The 16,142-nt window shown below is 38.5% G+C and overlaps 1 protein-coding gene across 2 annotated transcripts; it reads right to left on the reverse strand.

Moving 5' to 3' along the window:
- Positions 1 to 662: 662 nt before the first annotated feature.
- On the reverse strand, positions 663 to 14,172 carry adamtsl5 (ADAMTS like 5). Of its 2 annotated transcripts, none has more exons than XM_065289185.1 (15): positions 14,098 to 14,172; positions 13,287 to 13,652; positions 13,131 to 13,180; positions 11,724 to 11,796; positions 9,793 to 9,944; positions 9,424 to 9,484; positions 8,973 to 9,078; positions 8,755 to 8,882; positions 4,188 to 4,311; positions 3,293 to 3,379; positions 2,990 to 3,153; positions 2,089 to 2,302; positions 1,730 to 1,837; positions 1,522 to 1,593; positions 663 to 1,441 (listed from the first exon to the last, which is right to left on the reverse strand). In XM_065289185.1, the coding sequence occupies exons 3-15, from the start codon at positions 13,148 to 13,150 to the stop codon at positions 1,113 to 1,115; spliced, it is 1,638 nt and encodes a 545-aa protein (XP_065145257.1). In that variant the 5' UTR covers positions 13,151 to 13,180; positions 13,287 to 13,652; positions 14,098 to 14,172; the 3' UTR covers positions 663 to 1,112. The 2 variants fall into 2 exon arrangements, with proteins under 2 accessions (XP_065145257.1, XP_065145258.1); XM_065289186.1 differs by having other exon boundaries at positions 13,282 to 13,652.
- Positions 14,173 to 16,142: the final 1,970 nt, after the last annotated feature.

Raw genomic sequence — 16,142 nt, forward strand, 5'->3', positions numbered from 1 at the left:
CGATACGCAACCCAGGCAACGATGTTGGTTACTGCTGATTGGCTACAAGTGTGTTTTGGTACTTGGCCCGACTCCCTTTTCCAAAGTGTATTTCAAAAATCATGCACCCCGCCTTTAAGAGGTGTAATGCTTAATTTCATTGATCTGTGGTTTATATATGTGCTGTAAAAGCCATATGCTCTGGGGATGAGCCCCTCCCACTCTCTTAACCAATCAGAGGCCACAGGGAGAAAAAGCTATAATGACTTAAAAAACAGCTACAACAAACCTGTTGAGCTCTGATTGCAAGTTTGTTAGTTTTATGGTTTTATGCTATTTAAGTTATTTTTGTAAATAAGTTATTTTTAACAAAACACATTCTATAGTTTATGAGAGTTTTGTAGAGAGGCTGGACTATAATTTAGCAACCACATCAGGGTAATAAAATAATTTTAGTCTGCTATGACTAAAGGGTAAATGTGCAAAATAACTGCCAAAAATAAAAAGCAAAACAACTGGCCATGCATACCATAGGCACGCTTATCTTGTATGTTGTGATAAAGCAAAACCTGTTTTAAAGTGCACCTATTTCATTGCTAAAAAAACAACATTATTTTGTGTATTTAGTATAATACAACGCATTCACGTGGTTTATGGTTAAAAAAAACACATTAAACACTTGATAATTTTACATTCAGACTTCATATCAACTCAGAAACGTTAAAAATGACACGGCCATCATATCAAGATTTCCTCTAGACTACAAATACTGATAAAATATAAATACATATTTTAAAAATGCACATAAAGAACATAATGTCAGGTGATTTTGCTATTGACAAACAAGTGGTGATAAAGGCATCATACATTTTTCTGAATATTATTTACTTTGGTATACATTTTGAAGAAAGGTGAAATTGTCCACTTAAAGTGCTACATTTAGTGACTTTATATATTCTTTGGTTTGCCTCACGGACATAATTTATCCCAACAAAGTGTCCATTTTCCGGAATGCAAATTGCTTTAGTAAAATCACGTCACTGATTTAAATGTCAGTGTCAGAGAAGGTCTGTGCCATGTTTTTCGAGTTGAATTTCAGGATAAGTGCACTGTAAAATAGTGTTTCCAGGTGTTTACCCCCTAAGCTGAGGTCTGGTTCCTCTGTTACCGCAGAGCTCCTCTAGGGGGCGAAGTAAGTCATCCTCACGCGCTCGATAGGGCTGAGCATAGCTGTCCTCTTCTAAGAGAATGCGATTAAGAGTGCGTTCGTAATTGATGTGACGTCGCAGCATCAAGACGTACTGGTGCCCCTCTTCAAGGAGTGGACAGTCACATCTGTTCGGTGCCCACAGGAACTCACGGTGCTCCACGCGATAACGGTTACGGTACGTGTGGATGATCTGGACATCGTAGCGGGTCTCTTCACCGCGATACACCTTTTCTAACACCTTTACTCTAAATACTGTTTTGGAAAGAATAGAAAGTGTGTTAATCCAAGCTGTTATGAAACATGAGGTTATCTGAGAGATTGACTGAACTCACCGAAATCTTTTTTACAATACTGTCTCTGGCGTTCCCCTTTTCCTCGTACCCTTCGGCATTTCCCACAGTGCCCTACAAAATGATTACAGATATAATAAATAAGCAAACCAAGAAAAAGGAGTGAAGGAATAAATAAAAACAACCATAACCCTAAAATTTCTTAGGTATTAGCTTTGGTTGAACCTGCAAAGCTGTAATAGAGGCTGACCTTTACGATGTATCTCAGGCAACCGGTTTCTGCGGTTTTCATCTCTTTCCAAACGTGGAACTGGTTGCTGCTGATAGGGATGCTGAAAGGACCAGGGGTCAGCAAGACCTGAGAGCGTGACCACGTTAATCACACTTTTGCGTATAAAAAACCTTTAACACTGAGATTTTGGTGAAAAAGCCACTTTTGGCAAATATTTACCATCACACAAACTTTGAATGAACTTTACGTTTCTTTGATATTAACTCCAGGCCCTTATCTCAAATTTATTACCAATCATAGCAAAGAGGTACGAATAGGGATTTGAAACAAAAAAAAATTTTTTTGTACCTAAATATTAGAAAATAAAAGGCATTTACCCCAGAAAGGAGGTTTCACGGCTGGCTGTGTTGTGGTAGTAGTAGTTGTAGATGTTGTGGTGGTAGTAGTGGTAATGGTTGGAGGTTCAAAGGGCAGGTAGTTCTCTGTGTGCTGAGGTTGTCGAAGTGGACTCCTCCCATGATACAAAGCATAGCGGTCTGGTGGAAGCCAATACTCATATTCAATTCCAGAGGTTTTATCTGTGGACAAGACCTACAAACAGATCAGTACAAATGAATAGGGATCCCGTAGCAGCACAAAAGGTCATGGGTTTGAACACAGGGAACACACATACTGATAAAAAGTAATGCACTTTAAAATAAAAGCATCTTAACAAATGCACAAATGTAAAAGAATAGAAATGAACCGGCTGCTGGGCTTTAAGAATCAAATACAAAATATTTTATAAGAAAGATTCATAAACATTGTACTATAGTGCAGTGGCGGCTCGTGACTGCTCATCCGAGGGGGGCAAATTCAAAATAAGTGTTTGGAGTGTCTTGAGTGTTGCTTGTGTTTTCAAAATATGTGTTTGTTGCGTCATGTGAACCATGTGCATCACATGTTTTGTCAAAATAAGTGCCTGCTGCACACGCGTCAAAACAAGACACTCCCTTCATAGTAAAATCTGATTACGCATGAGATTATGCAAGTATCTGGCAAACGCGAGCGTCTCTTAAATCATAAAGCCTTTAGACGCGTCTGCAGCAGGCAATTATTTTGACAAGACACTTGATGCGCACAGGATCTCTCGACGCGCAGAACACATATTATGAACTTACAAACCACACACATGACGGGCTACATACATGTTGTGACGAACTTCGCATCGAGTGCCGGCCGCCACTGCTATAGTGTTACTTTTAAATAATAGTGACTTTTTATTATCTTAAAGCTAACCATAATGTGCAGATCCTCTTTAGTAGGTCCTGGGACTTCAAAACTCTCCCAGGTATCAGCTGAGCGCCGATAAACCAGTTTGGTTCCAGCCACGCTGTATTCTCCTGGAACATTAATCTTCCAGTTCCCATTGATCACAAACTGAGAGCGGCCATTTTGGAGGGCTATAAAAATTTTACAAAGAGAAATCTTGCTAACAATGCACAAAATTATTTGCTACTATTGACATTCTCACTCGGTGCACCTTGCCTCTTCTGCTTTGAAAAACACATTCAGCGGAGAGATTACGCAGAGCTTACTAACCTAGATAGTTTCTGCTGTTATCAGTCACTCTGATGTGTGTGGCTCCGGCCGGGATCATAGTGACCTCGTTGTACCCAAACAGTCCAGCTGGAAAACAAAGATGAAAGAGAAACGTGTCTCAGCCCATTTGAAAAAAAAACACTCTTGACTTCAACAGGTGCTCAATCTTGCATACGTTATATACGTGTGATTTTATGATTCATGCTCGAGCAGCTGCCAAATGTGCTTGCTGTGCGGTCTGAACCGCAGAATTATGACCCAGGGCTTTCTCTTCTCTTTTGACTTTTGACCTTTTTTACAGAGCACTGTGCTGGCAGTCTCAATCTGTTATCCTACTCTCAGAATTCCAGATGCAAAGAGTGGGAAACCGAGGACTTTTCGGATGACCAAACAAAGCCAGTATTATCACAGTGATTTCACCGATATGCTTCAGTTTGGCAGAATCAGGGAAGCTTTTAAAAGAGCTTCTGTTTCGAGCAGAAAAGTTCAAAGCTAGGTGTAAGTGTCTTAAGTGTCTGGATTAGGTGTTTGCATGTGAGAGCAGAGACAAAGTACTGAGATACCGAGAGACCGAGAGTGCCACTGACCCACAAAAATCACTTGGGTTAAGAATTTCATGACTTAGTGCCAAATCTTAACATTTTCATTGAGAGTGTTAGGCTTTTACCTTACACCCTCTCACATCAGTTTAAATGAATCTACTGATTTTACAGTTCTTACAGTTTTTTTACAGAATTTGAAACTATTTTATGAGCATTTTGCTAATTCATATTCATACGATTATAAGGGGAAAAAATGAAGCCTCAACGTCACTGTGACGAATGTACATCGTACACAAACATATTGGAGAATTCAAAAATGATGTATGATGAGTGCTGGTAGGTTCATAGCTGACCGTTATTCTGCTCGCTGGTCTTATAGACACTGCGGTGAAGAAGGCAGGTTGCGTTGTGGCCACCACACACCATGCAGGCGTCCTCCTGCTGCTGTGATCCAAATATCAAATCACATCCTGGCTTCTGTACACATACACACACACAAAGTCAAAATATTAAGAAATGTGTATCTAAGATTGTGCAGAATCTTTTTGCAAAGGTTGGTGAAGACGGTTTCAGTGCCAGCAACGGCTTTTGTGCCCAAACTTAACTTCCGGTAGGCTTCTGCAAAGAATCAATAACAACCGAGTCTTAACAAGCACAATAAATAAGCAATAAGTAACTTATAACCTTAGTTAAAATCATAGCTATACTACACATAGTTAACGTTACAGTGTAAAATGAATGAATACAATATTTGCTACAGATCTCGCCGTCTCTCCTCATATTTAGAAAACCACATTTTTTTATTGTCCACAAGGGATTTGTTCCAGAGGCCGATAAATAAACTTATAAAAAAAGTTAACTTCGGGTCAGGGGCGTAACTGTGGCAATGCATGTGCGTCTGATAAAACCGTCTTTTAGAAGTACTACATATGCTTTGGTAATACTGCAAATGCTGACATCAAAACTTGTTGTAGAAGTTAAAGGGTTAGTTCACCAAAAAATTATAATAATGTCATTAATGACTCATCCTCATGTCGTTCCCAACTCGGAACACCTCCGTTCATCTTCAGAACACAGTTTAAGATGTTTTAGATTTAGTCTGAGAGCTTTCTGACCCTCCATTAAAAATCTACGTACGGTATACTGTCCATGTCCAGAAAGGTAATAAAACATCATTAAAGCAGTCCATGTGACATCAGTGGGTCAGTTAGAATGTGTTGAAGCAAAAATAACTTTATTCAGCATTGTCTTCTCTTCCACGTCTGTTGTGAAGCGCGTGCACGAGACTAAAGTCACGTGACTGCAGTGACGCAGATGACATACGACGCGGCTGACATGTTATCTGGTGCGCCCCAGCTGGTTTTTTGTGCGCCCAGGCTTCGTTTACAGTCTGAGGGAGATGCACGCTGTAAGATAAAAAAAAAACCCTTTGCAAACATGTCTGAGGATAACACATCAGCCGCGTCACTGCAGTCACGTGACTTCGGTCTCGCGCATGCGTTCACAACAGAACCGGAAGAGAAGACAATGCTGAATAAAGTCTTAATTTTTGTTAATTTTGGACCAAAATGTATTTTCGATGCTTCAACACATTCTAACTGACCCACTAATGTCATATGAACTACTTTGATGATGTTTTTATTACCTTTCTGGACATGGACAGTACCGTACGTAGATTTTCAATGAAGGGTCAACAAGATCTCAACTAAATATAAAACATCTTAAACTGTGTTTCGAAGATGAACGGAGATCTTACGAGTTTGGAACGACATGAGGGTGAGTCATTAATGACATTATTTTTATTTTTGGGTGAACAATCCCTTTAATATTGTGCATGCTTTTAAATTATTATTAAAGGTGCTGTGTGAAGATTTTATGTCAAACTTCAACCTTCAGCTCATTCCACAGCTCACCCCTCCCTTTCGAAATGCATAGAGAAGCTACGGTGGCCGCCACAGGACAAACATGTTCACATGCGACTTCCATGTAAGGAAACCCGCTGTGTATGAGAATAATCAGCTCATTCTAAAATAATAAAAACATAACAGTTCATTATGTAAGATCTTTATGCATGACTTAAAATATAGTTATGTATATTATATTGCATTTTTATTAAGAGGTCCATCTAAAAGTTACACAGTCCACCTTTAACATAGCCTATTTGCTAGATTACCTCAAACTACAATAAAACAATGACCAATCCAAAATGTATAAAAACACCTTATTACTTATTACTTACGCTCTAAAAGTGAGTTTATCTAAGTTTACAGCACATCACACCCTCAAGTTTTCAAAGAATCTTAAAGAAAACAGATCAAAGCTATCTTACACCATCATTATGCACAAAACAAGCTGTTGCAACCCATACTGAAGTAAAACTACACCATCCCAAGAAATGTGTGTGTGTGTTTAGGTGTATTTACCTCAAGGGTACAAACAAATGCAGGTAAAAACAGATGGGCAGCCCAATGACATAGATCCCTTTCTTAACCACTGACACAAACACAGTAAGATCTTGAGGCCCAGGCAGGGTTCAGGTTTATTCAGGCAGAAGTTTGGCTTAAGCTACAGAGCACAGGAGTGGAGGAGGAGATTGTTGAAGTAGAAGGAGGTGTGCAGGAGAGGATTGTCCTCAGCACTTTCTCTAGTATATAATTAAACTTCTCCTACTCTTTAAACCTCTACAGGTGTGACCCTCCTACTCATTTAATCTCTCACTTTCTCTACATCCTTTTTGTTTTCTTCCCTTTCTCTGCCTCTCCCTCCTTAATCTTGGCAAGAAATGAAATAATGATCCTTAATGACACATTCCAAGGGCCAAGCACACACACATACACAAGGTGCGCTTTACACATATGGATTCAATCGGGCACATGCTGCTAAATATTCGGTTTCATGCATGTGCTTTTCCATTCCAGTCTGCAACTCTAATTCACATCCACATGACTTGAGGGCAAGACGTGGGCACAAAGTTTGTAAAATCTTTGTGCATTAAATACTGTATGCAGATTTAAAAAAATCTGCATACAGTGGGTGCGAAAGGGTGCCAGGGGGGCCCAGTTTTATGATATTTTATAAAATAAATTAATTTATTAAATTCTGTGTATTTAAATCTCAGAAAAATAAGTCTATTAAAAAAAACAGTACAGCATTGTACATTGTTAAATACTACAATAATGTGATTCTGTACTTCGAGTCATAGATATTAGGTTTGTATGCCTCATAGACCCGGCACTGAAACGATCACCACACAGCTGCTGCAGCTCTGCTCCTGTGCTGCTTACACATGCAGACTGAGTGCTGTAACCTGTTAACATCAGCACTTAAAGTTTAGTGCTGCAAATGCACAGTTCACGTATGCATTGTGTGAAACCGAACTTAGCAGCTGTGTCTGAAACTGGGAAGGAGTGGAGTTGGGGATTAATTGGCATACTCATAGATTCGCGTATACTAAATGAGACAAGGGTCTAGAGTTAAATTCTGTTTTAAAGCATGAAGAAATTACAGGTAATTGACAGGTAAAACTCTTATATATGCTATTATGATGCTCAAAGATGTGCATGAAGTAATAATATTCTTGACTACAGGGAGACTTTAAACAGTTTTCATCTAATTTACCCAAACCCAGATTGTTTTACGTATATAACCAACATTTTACAGCTCCATACTCTTAATGTATTTTAAATGGAAACTCCACTTTTTTTGAAAATATGCTAATTTTCCAGCTCCCCTAGAGTTAAACATTTGATTCTTACAGTTTGGAATCCATTCAGCTGATCTACGGGTCTGGCGCTCCCACTTTTAGCATAGCTTAGCACAATACCTTGAATCTGATTAGACCATTTAGCATTGGCTCAATGATATTACGCAGCAGCTGAAAATAGTCACCTTAGTAACTTTCAATAGTAGGGGAGTATTTTCGGCTTCTGCGTAATATCCAAGCGTGCCGCACAAGCCCTGAAAAGTGAAGCCAAAATGTCTCGATCCCCCCAGTGACTGGTCACAGTATAGGTCATAAACCCCGCCTCCCCATGTTATTCAATGGGACTTGAGACCAACTAAACAATTTAATTACACTTCAATTATCTTTTTTCCGAAGCTGGTTTCTGTCATTTAGTGTAGTTTTTATCACGCTGATGTAAATTCAAATGTTTGTTTTTAAAATAACTTTGTTTTTAGTTAGTTATTTAATGATATAAAAACGGTGGTGTCACGTCATGATTGACAGTTGTGATATCGTGTGATATGCGCATTCTGCGAGAGCGAGGATGGGTCTTCCTTTCGCAGCTTTACTTCCTGCTCACTACTGCGCAGGACTGGTCCCGAAATCGCTACTGCGCAGACTCAAGACCCAAGATGTCAGGGCCGTCGTCCATCTTTTTTACAGTCTACAGTCTAATAATATCATAGCGCCTCCTGCAGCCATGTTACGTCAGCAAAGTCCTTGATTATTACGCCAGAATGAGAGTATAGTTCCTAGCCATATCTGCCTTGAAAATCACAACTTCTTTTATTTTCTGTCGGTCTTAGTACACGATGTAACTACAGAAGTGTCAAATTTTAAATAGAAAAAATATTGAAACTTTTTTGTTATTTTTAAGCGTGATGCTAAATGGTCTTATCAGATTCAATGGATTGTGCTAAGCTATGCGGTAGCACCAGACCCGGAGATCAGCTCCAGACCCGGAGACTGATTCCAAAACAGTAAGAATCAAATGTTTAACTCTAGGGGAGCTGGAAAATGAGAATATTTTCAAAAAAAGTGGAGTGTCCCTTTAAAGGGCATCCAATTTGTTTCTATTTCTGTTTCTCCTAGGCAACTTAAGAAGAAACATCTGAGGCTCAGTTGATACTTGAAATACAACTGAGAACTGCTGAGATATAAAGATAAGGTTTTCCTCTGGAAAGGCAACTACTCACCAGGCACTTTCCGTTCACACAGACAGTCCCCTGTTCGGATTGGCAAGGCGTGCCATCAAGCACCCGTCCAAAGTTGTAGTAGAAATTGTGTCCAACAGCCAGGCAGCTGAGCTCACAGGGTTCAGAGCCTGAAGGTAGCAGAGTATCAACACAGTCAAAAATAATGAAATACTGAAGACATACAGTACATGTTTCACATGTAAGTCATTGAGTCTGACCTCCATGAAAGGTAGTCCAGTGATAACTGTTGCCAGCAACCACAGGTCTGTCATTGAAAGCTTCACACTGGAGTTCTCGGAAGTCCATAGAGCCAGCAGCACACTCCTGATGTTAAAGATGCAAAGCTCAGGACAGATCACACACAAATGCAGCCTGCCTAAACCTGCTAAAGGGTTTCAGTAACACTTGAGTCATCATAACAGTCCCAGCGGCTCTACTGATACACGTTTCAGATAAGCTCAACACATTCATTTATGTTGACATCGGAGCTTTGATACAAGTGATGGATGAAGGTAAAATATATTCAAAACTCTTAACTGTCAGTCCTTATTTTCCAGCACAATGATAATGACATTGCTAATGTGGTTGACACCTACATTTAATACTACAGTACAGATTTAAATGTAAGCTGTGGCTTAAATGTAGTAAAACTGTATGGATTTACTGCACCTTTGTGTTGCAAATCTTATACTGCCTGGTGTCTCCTGGACACGGCCCTCCGACCAGATTTCTAGATGGGAAACAGTTAAATGTATCATGCCAGATGGATTTAACTGGATCACACAAGCATGATCGTGCATGATCTGCATGTGAAATGTCAGTCAACATGCCAAGTAGAACATGTACAAGTACAGATAGTCCTAATCATAACTATTAACTTCCTATGCAGGAAATGACAGGTTGAGAAAGCTGCTAAAGAATGTCACTGAAGCCCCAAACCCCACCTCTATTTGTAACTGTAAGCTTAAGCTTCCCATGTAAAATCACCTGGCTCCAAAGAAGATGGTAATGAATTGTATAACCAAGGATATGCTGTACCTGGTGATACACGTTCGGGTACGCACAGAAGCTCCTCCACCGCAGGAGCGTGAACACACAGACCAACCGCCCCATGATGCCCATTCATTCATAAAGTGCAGCTGACTTTGCACCTGTGATCCCTTGCCTCCCACCTCTGCTCTCCTGTATTTCTGGAAGTACAAAAACAACAAATGTCATGAAAGACCAAACGCAAAGAGATTATTTAAAGCAAAAGGAGGACATAACAAATAGTAAGAGCTTCTAAAATGTGTGTACTGAAGTAAAGGTATCCTGTGCTTGCAGTCGTAGTGATTGTATACTTCAGCTCAAGACACGTGATATGAGAGACCACCAAGAAACTTCCTGCTCATCTGGACACACTAGACTGCACTTGACATTTGTGGAAGTGTTTGCGTATTCCCCAGGTGCGGTACAGAGGACGCCAACATCAGCTATATTTCGCACAACCTCTGTTACGCAAGTCGTATTCCTATCAGGCACCGCTAATCGTGCTTAGATCTGTTTCTGGCTTTGATCTGAGACGGACAGGCAGTAGCAGACTATAAGGAGTCAATGGCATCAATCGGTTCCCCGAGGCCTGCTTGTTTCCCTCCAGGTATCTGTGTGTGTCTTGATAAAAATATTAGCAACCCTTCTGGTTTTATCGCATTAAACAACCTCAAAGACAGCAGGTATTTTTCCACAAAAATAATATTCATTCATGGTATCAAATAAATCTAATATGAGCAACACAAGTCATACAAAGATTGAAATAAACTGCAACATTATGAAAGGTTTAGATATATATATAGAGCGACGAGGTTGCATTCCAACTTTGATCCCTGAAGGTGCGTTTTATTGGCACATATTTGACTTCTTTTTTGTGGTGAGCTTTCCTTTCCTAAAATTAACCCTTTAGATAAATAATATGAACAAATTAGGAGTTTGACTGAAGGCATCTCGTTCAGTATCGTGGCATTACGTAATGGAATTTCTTTGGGATCTTCTGACCTTATTTGGCCTAGAGACCTGTGGTTAAAAGAGGTCTTGTCTAGGATGTCTAACTTTAAGGGTTAAAAACGACAGATGACTGCACTTAAACTGACACAATAGTAGTGCTTTATGGCCGACGTCTATCATCTTCAATACCAAATCGACCTGGCTGGAACTGCCCTCATTACGGCAGCAAAGACTCAAATTAGGGTTGATGACAATCCGTCATGGGGCCCGTGGGCAAGGGGGATTAATGAAATTGACCTTTCACCTCCAGAACGCCAGCATCCCCCCCAAAGGCAACATTTTAAAAGTTATGTTGACTTTGGAATACGTTATTGGGAAAGAGACCTTTGGGAACCGTGTTGGAAATTTTGTTACTTCAATAGATTAAGAAAGTCTTTCCAGTGGAATGATGGTGATAAGTGCCGGACAAGACCTAGCTTGGATCTCATGCGGGAGGGAACTGGGAAAATGACTGGGTGAGGTCCAAAGTAATACAAATAAACTTTTACCCAGTTGCCAGCGAAACTTAAAGGTTAAAGAGAGAACGTGAGCCAACCGTATTCTTCTTAAGTGTTCATATTTGCAATATGTGTAAACTGCATTTTTAAAACAATAGAGGGTGGAAGCCCTATAGGGAGTCTGTAAATCCACCTACTGTGGGTAAGACTACCTGATTTTCTCATATCAAGCTCAGCTATTGGGAATCATCAGGAAAGGCGAAAAAGAGAAAAACTTGTGTCCCATAAAGTGTTCCAAACTAAGCAACCCAAAATGTAGCTACACTAAGTGCTTATAAGCTTGTCTATACAAATTCTTCTTTACTGTAAAAAGTAAAAAAGTAAAAGTAAAAAAAGAATTATGCATGTGAATTACAATAAATAGTGGTAATTGTAATATTTTTGGGTCATTGGTTTGTGTAAGACTGCTTTGTTTAATAGGGACCAACTTACATGCTGAGATGACAAGCAACCTGGACACAGTAGCACTGTTATGATGATAAGGGTCTGGCACAGAGACAGCTTCCTAGAGATAAAGAGAAAAAAGCAAATTTTCACTGAACCCACATACATATATTCAGTAAATCAGTTTGACATTGATTGCAGGTTTTTAGAAAAGAAAAGCAAATGTGAGTTTTTAAGCATTGCTAACTTAGTCTATGCTTGCTAACTTAGTCTGACTTCTGACAATGAGGCTAGAATGATAACATTTGACTCATCAAAGGAGCAGTTTCCCAGAACCTCTTCCAAACGATCTTCCCAGCATAGATGTAAAATAGATATGAATTGAAATTCAGTGCATATGGGAGGCATTTATGTCAACATTTCAATTGCTTTTTTTTCATTACTAATGTATGTATGTATAAACATTGGCCAGAGTCAGGAAACCAGGTTAAAAGTCTTAGTGGGACAAATGGTTTATTCTAATGCCAAGCCATAGCGTAACCTGGCTATATATAAACAATACACATCACTTATGAAGAAATGCATTAGAGACTTACTATGATCAATCACTTGAGAGTAAGTGAGATTAATTGTGAGATAGGGACTGTTATTAAAGCACAGTAGTAAGGAAGAATATTAGTGCTTAGTTGTTTGTCTTAGGGTCAAGAGGTCTATGGTTAACCGGCAATAATGTTTATTTAGATACGGTCTATTGCTGCTATAGCCAGCAGGTAAAAACATAAACCTTGAGCCTCTCATGAGCATGTGACAAAGGATATGACTATACTGTGGAAGTGAATGGTGCTCATGTTTTCATCGTTTTGGTTACAAATATTCCTCAAAATATCTATCTTCATGAACAAAGATATTTATACAGGTTTGTAACTACATAAAAGTGAGTTAATGAGGAAAGAATTGTTAGTTTTGGGTGAACTAACCCTTTAAGCCATAGGTAGCCAAATAAAACAAACCTTAATTGGACATCTGTAGTTATTACATTTCTTGCAAACCACAAATTTACTGGAGTCTTAAATCTGTTTATGGGTCATGCCAAAGCACCTCAGGTTTATGTTAACAGCAAACTATTCTCCTCTTGAAAATTAGATTAAACAGCTGGATGTGAAAGTAACTCATTTAACAGGCAATTACTCAGCAACCAAAACAGCCAGGGAAACGAGACATTTACAGTAGCATCCATCAACAATACAAAATCTTATAATGATATTATTCATCTTTGGTGTTTAATGACATGCTATAAAATCACAAGCAATGCTGAAAAGCAGGTTTGGTTAGTTAAAAATAGTAAAAAAAAAACAAAAAAAAACAAAAAATTCTGTTAAAATTGATATAAAAAGTTTGCAAAAAGCATTTGCTTCTTTAACACCTGCCACTGAATTAAAATGTAAAATGACATACCTGTTGTTTGACTTTTCCATTTTGATTCTTCGTCAGGTGTCCCAAAATAACTGAAAAATGTTATGTCCCAAAGATATGAGAAATTACTCATCTGATAAAATAAACACCACGAGATGTGTGATGGTTTATATAATTAAAAAAGTCGGGAAACCTTACTGCATCCATGCTTTATACGTATTTCCTTTGCTGAATATAATGCGCAGTTTCTCAGAAGAAAGGAGCTGTCCAATGAAGAGAATCTGATTCAAAAATAAAAGCTCACAGAAATGTAGTTTACATGATCTCCGATCGCGGGAAAACACTATCAAGGTGCCGTTTTATAAAAATCTCGCTTTCAGTTTCATATCAGTGGTCCAATGTCCTCGTGGAGAATATCTGAAGCGTAATACATGTTCCGGTGACTTGATCTCAGATAACTTTGTGTGAAGTCTCCTCACAGTCACACACCTCAGAAATCACTGGACAGGTTTTGCATGAGCAAAAATATTTTTCATGATAAGGACAGAAGTCGACAGAGATCACCTGCGAAGAGATTAATACAGTAACAAACCTCAGATTATACTTCAGTTTATTAAATTATGATCATAAATAAACAACATATAGTACATCTTTCAGTAGGGGTAATCTTTATAGGCTACTTTAGTTACAGTTCCTGGATAACTTACTGTAGTACATGTTATTTATAAAGTGTACTATAATATTCTAAAATTAACAGTAACCATAGTTAACCGTAGGTTTTGTAGTAAAATCAGAGTAATTAACTATTGTTTCATCATAGTTTTACGACGAAATTCTGGTAATTGTACTCAATATAACATTAGGCTACTGCACATTTACTATAATAAACCTATTTGCTTAAGGAGAGCATCCACACTAAAATTATGGGAAACTAATTTACGTTGTGTTTAAAACAGCACTACAAACAAATCAAGTAAAATAAGATGAAAATGAATGAGCAGAACGTTACCGTTAAGCAGTCGCGTGCAGCAGCTTCGCGTGCAGCCGCGTTCACCTGAAGCTCAGCTCTGTGTGTTTCTACATTCCAATGAGAAACTATTAAACACGCCCATTTTAAACGCTGTGTTGCCCAATCCACATAGTAAATGCTTTTCTTGCCGCCTGATTATTTGTCATTGGGCAGAGTTTTGAATTACCATTTAACCCACATAAAAAGATACTGCAAACCTTCTATAGTAAACTGTGGTAACTTTCTATAGTAACCTGTGGGAAATTATAGTAGGGTATGCTGTAGTATATTACATAATTACTACACTTTGTTACTGTAGTGTATAGGCCTATTACAACTCTTACGAAAATGAACTATGATTTTAACTACTACAAAAGCATATGGGTTCAATAACCTCAGTTAAAGGGATAGTTCACTCAAAAATACAAATCTTGTCATTATTTACTCACACTCAAGTTGTTCCAAAGTTGTATAACTTTGTTCGTTCTGCTTAACACAAGGTATACACTATCTAGCCCAGCCGTTAAATTAAACTAGAAAATGTTTATGTATTTAATCCAAACAAACAACCCAGCAATTTTCAGAGTGAATCAGTGTGCCATAACATGGCTACTTACACTCTTCACTATTGAAAAACATGGTTAATTCTACAGCATTTTATACCACGTGGCTGTTGAATGCTTTATTTTGATGGGTTGAATGAAATGTTTATTATTTTTCTGCTAAACGCACACCTAACCTGTCAAATGTCTTAAAATATTCACTAGAGCCAAATTTGTGGTGACCGCTGCATTTGCTGCATAACCACCTTGGGTGTGCATTATTTTTGAATAATTCTGTTTCCTAATATGGAAGTCAATGGTTACAATTTGCTGCGTGCTTACCATCATTTATCAAAACATCTTCTCTTATGTTCATCAGAAAAAAGAAATTCATACAGGTTAAGAACAACATGAGGATGAGTAAATGACAGATCCTTTATTTTTGGGTGAACTATTCCTGTTAGATGCGTAGAGGAGTCACTGACATCAGATCATAATTCTTATAGGCAATATTTCTTGATTTATTAATTTTTTTTCAAAATCACCATACAATGTATGTCTATCAAAACAATAACGGGTCACAGCTCAGCAAATTAGTGCAGTTATATCGAGCTTTCCTGCAGACCTCATCCATGATCCATGGAAACAGTCCTTAAAGTCACAATGAAATTGAAATGAAAAACTATATATATATTTTTAATATTGTGGTATTATTAACAAATGACTTATCTGTGAGCTTCATTATTTTAAAAAAATTTGTGTGTGCTCATGATCTTTAATCAAAAATGCAAATCTCATCCCCTCCTCAAAACGATCTCTCTTCACTTCCGGTCAAAAGTATGGCAGGTGGGCGGGGTCCGGGAGAAGATCGCAGCGATTAGCAATTAGCAACACGACCCAACTTCAAACGATCCAATCAGATCTCGATGGACAAATTCAAATCCAGCCCTGCCTTATTTCATCTCAAAAGCCGTTTCATTCGGATATACGTCACCACGGGGAAAATAAGGCAATCGCTACTTCCGTTTCATGGCGACTTTAAAATAACTCCTATCAAACGCAGTGGATCATCACACAGACCACAGGAGCATGCAGGCGCTGTTAGGTCTCTTGTCTTGGGCTCCTGAAAAAAGCATAGCTAACTTCACTAAGCACTTCACTAAAGCATGATGTGTTAAAGTGCCCCAGAGCCTCAAGTGACATGTTGCAGCTTGCAGAGAAATTTCTGTGTATCACATCTTTATACTTCTCAATGAACATTGTCAACCTCTGAATCACAACCATTTAATCTGCACCAATGTGCACATAATGAGATCCCCTATGTTTAAAAGTACATTCATTGCAATAACATGCTTCATAAATACTGAATGTACTGCCATTTTAAATGGATGAATACTGTATATGCCTAATGGTCCTATGGTGAGGGATGCCTGACTTGGGTACAAGTTTATTTTGGCAGGTTTGACATTTATAACTTCACCACAACAATCGATGTGTTGGTAA

The sequence above is a fragment of the Paramisgurnus dabryanus genome, chromosome 2 (assembly GCF_030506205.2).
Source record: "Paramisgurnus dabryanus chromosome 2, PD_genome_1.1, whole genome shotgun sequence".
Classification (NCBI taxonomy): Eukaryota; Metazoa; Chordata; class Actinopteri; order Cypriniformes; family Cobitidae; genus Paramisgurnus; species Paramisgurnus dabryanus.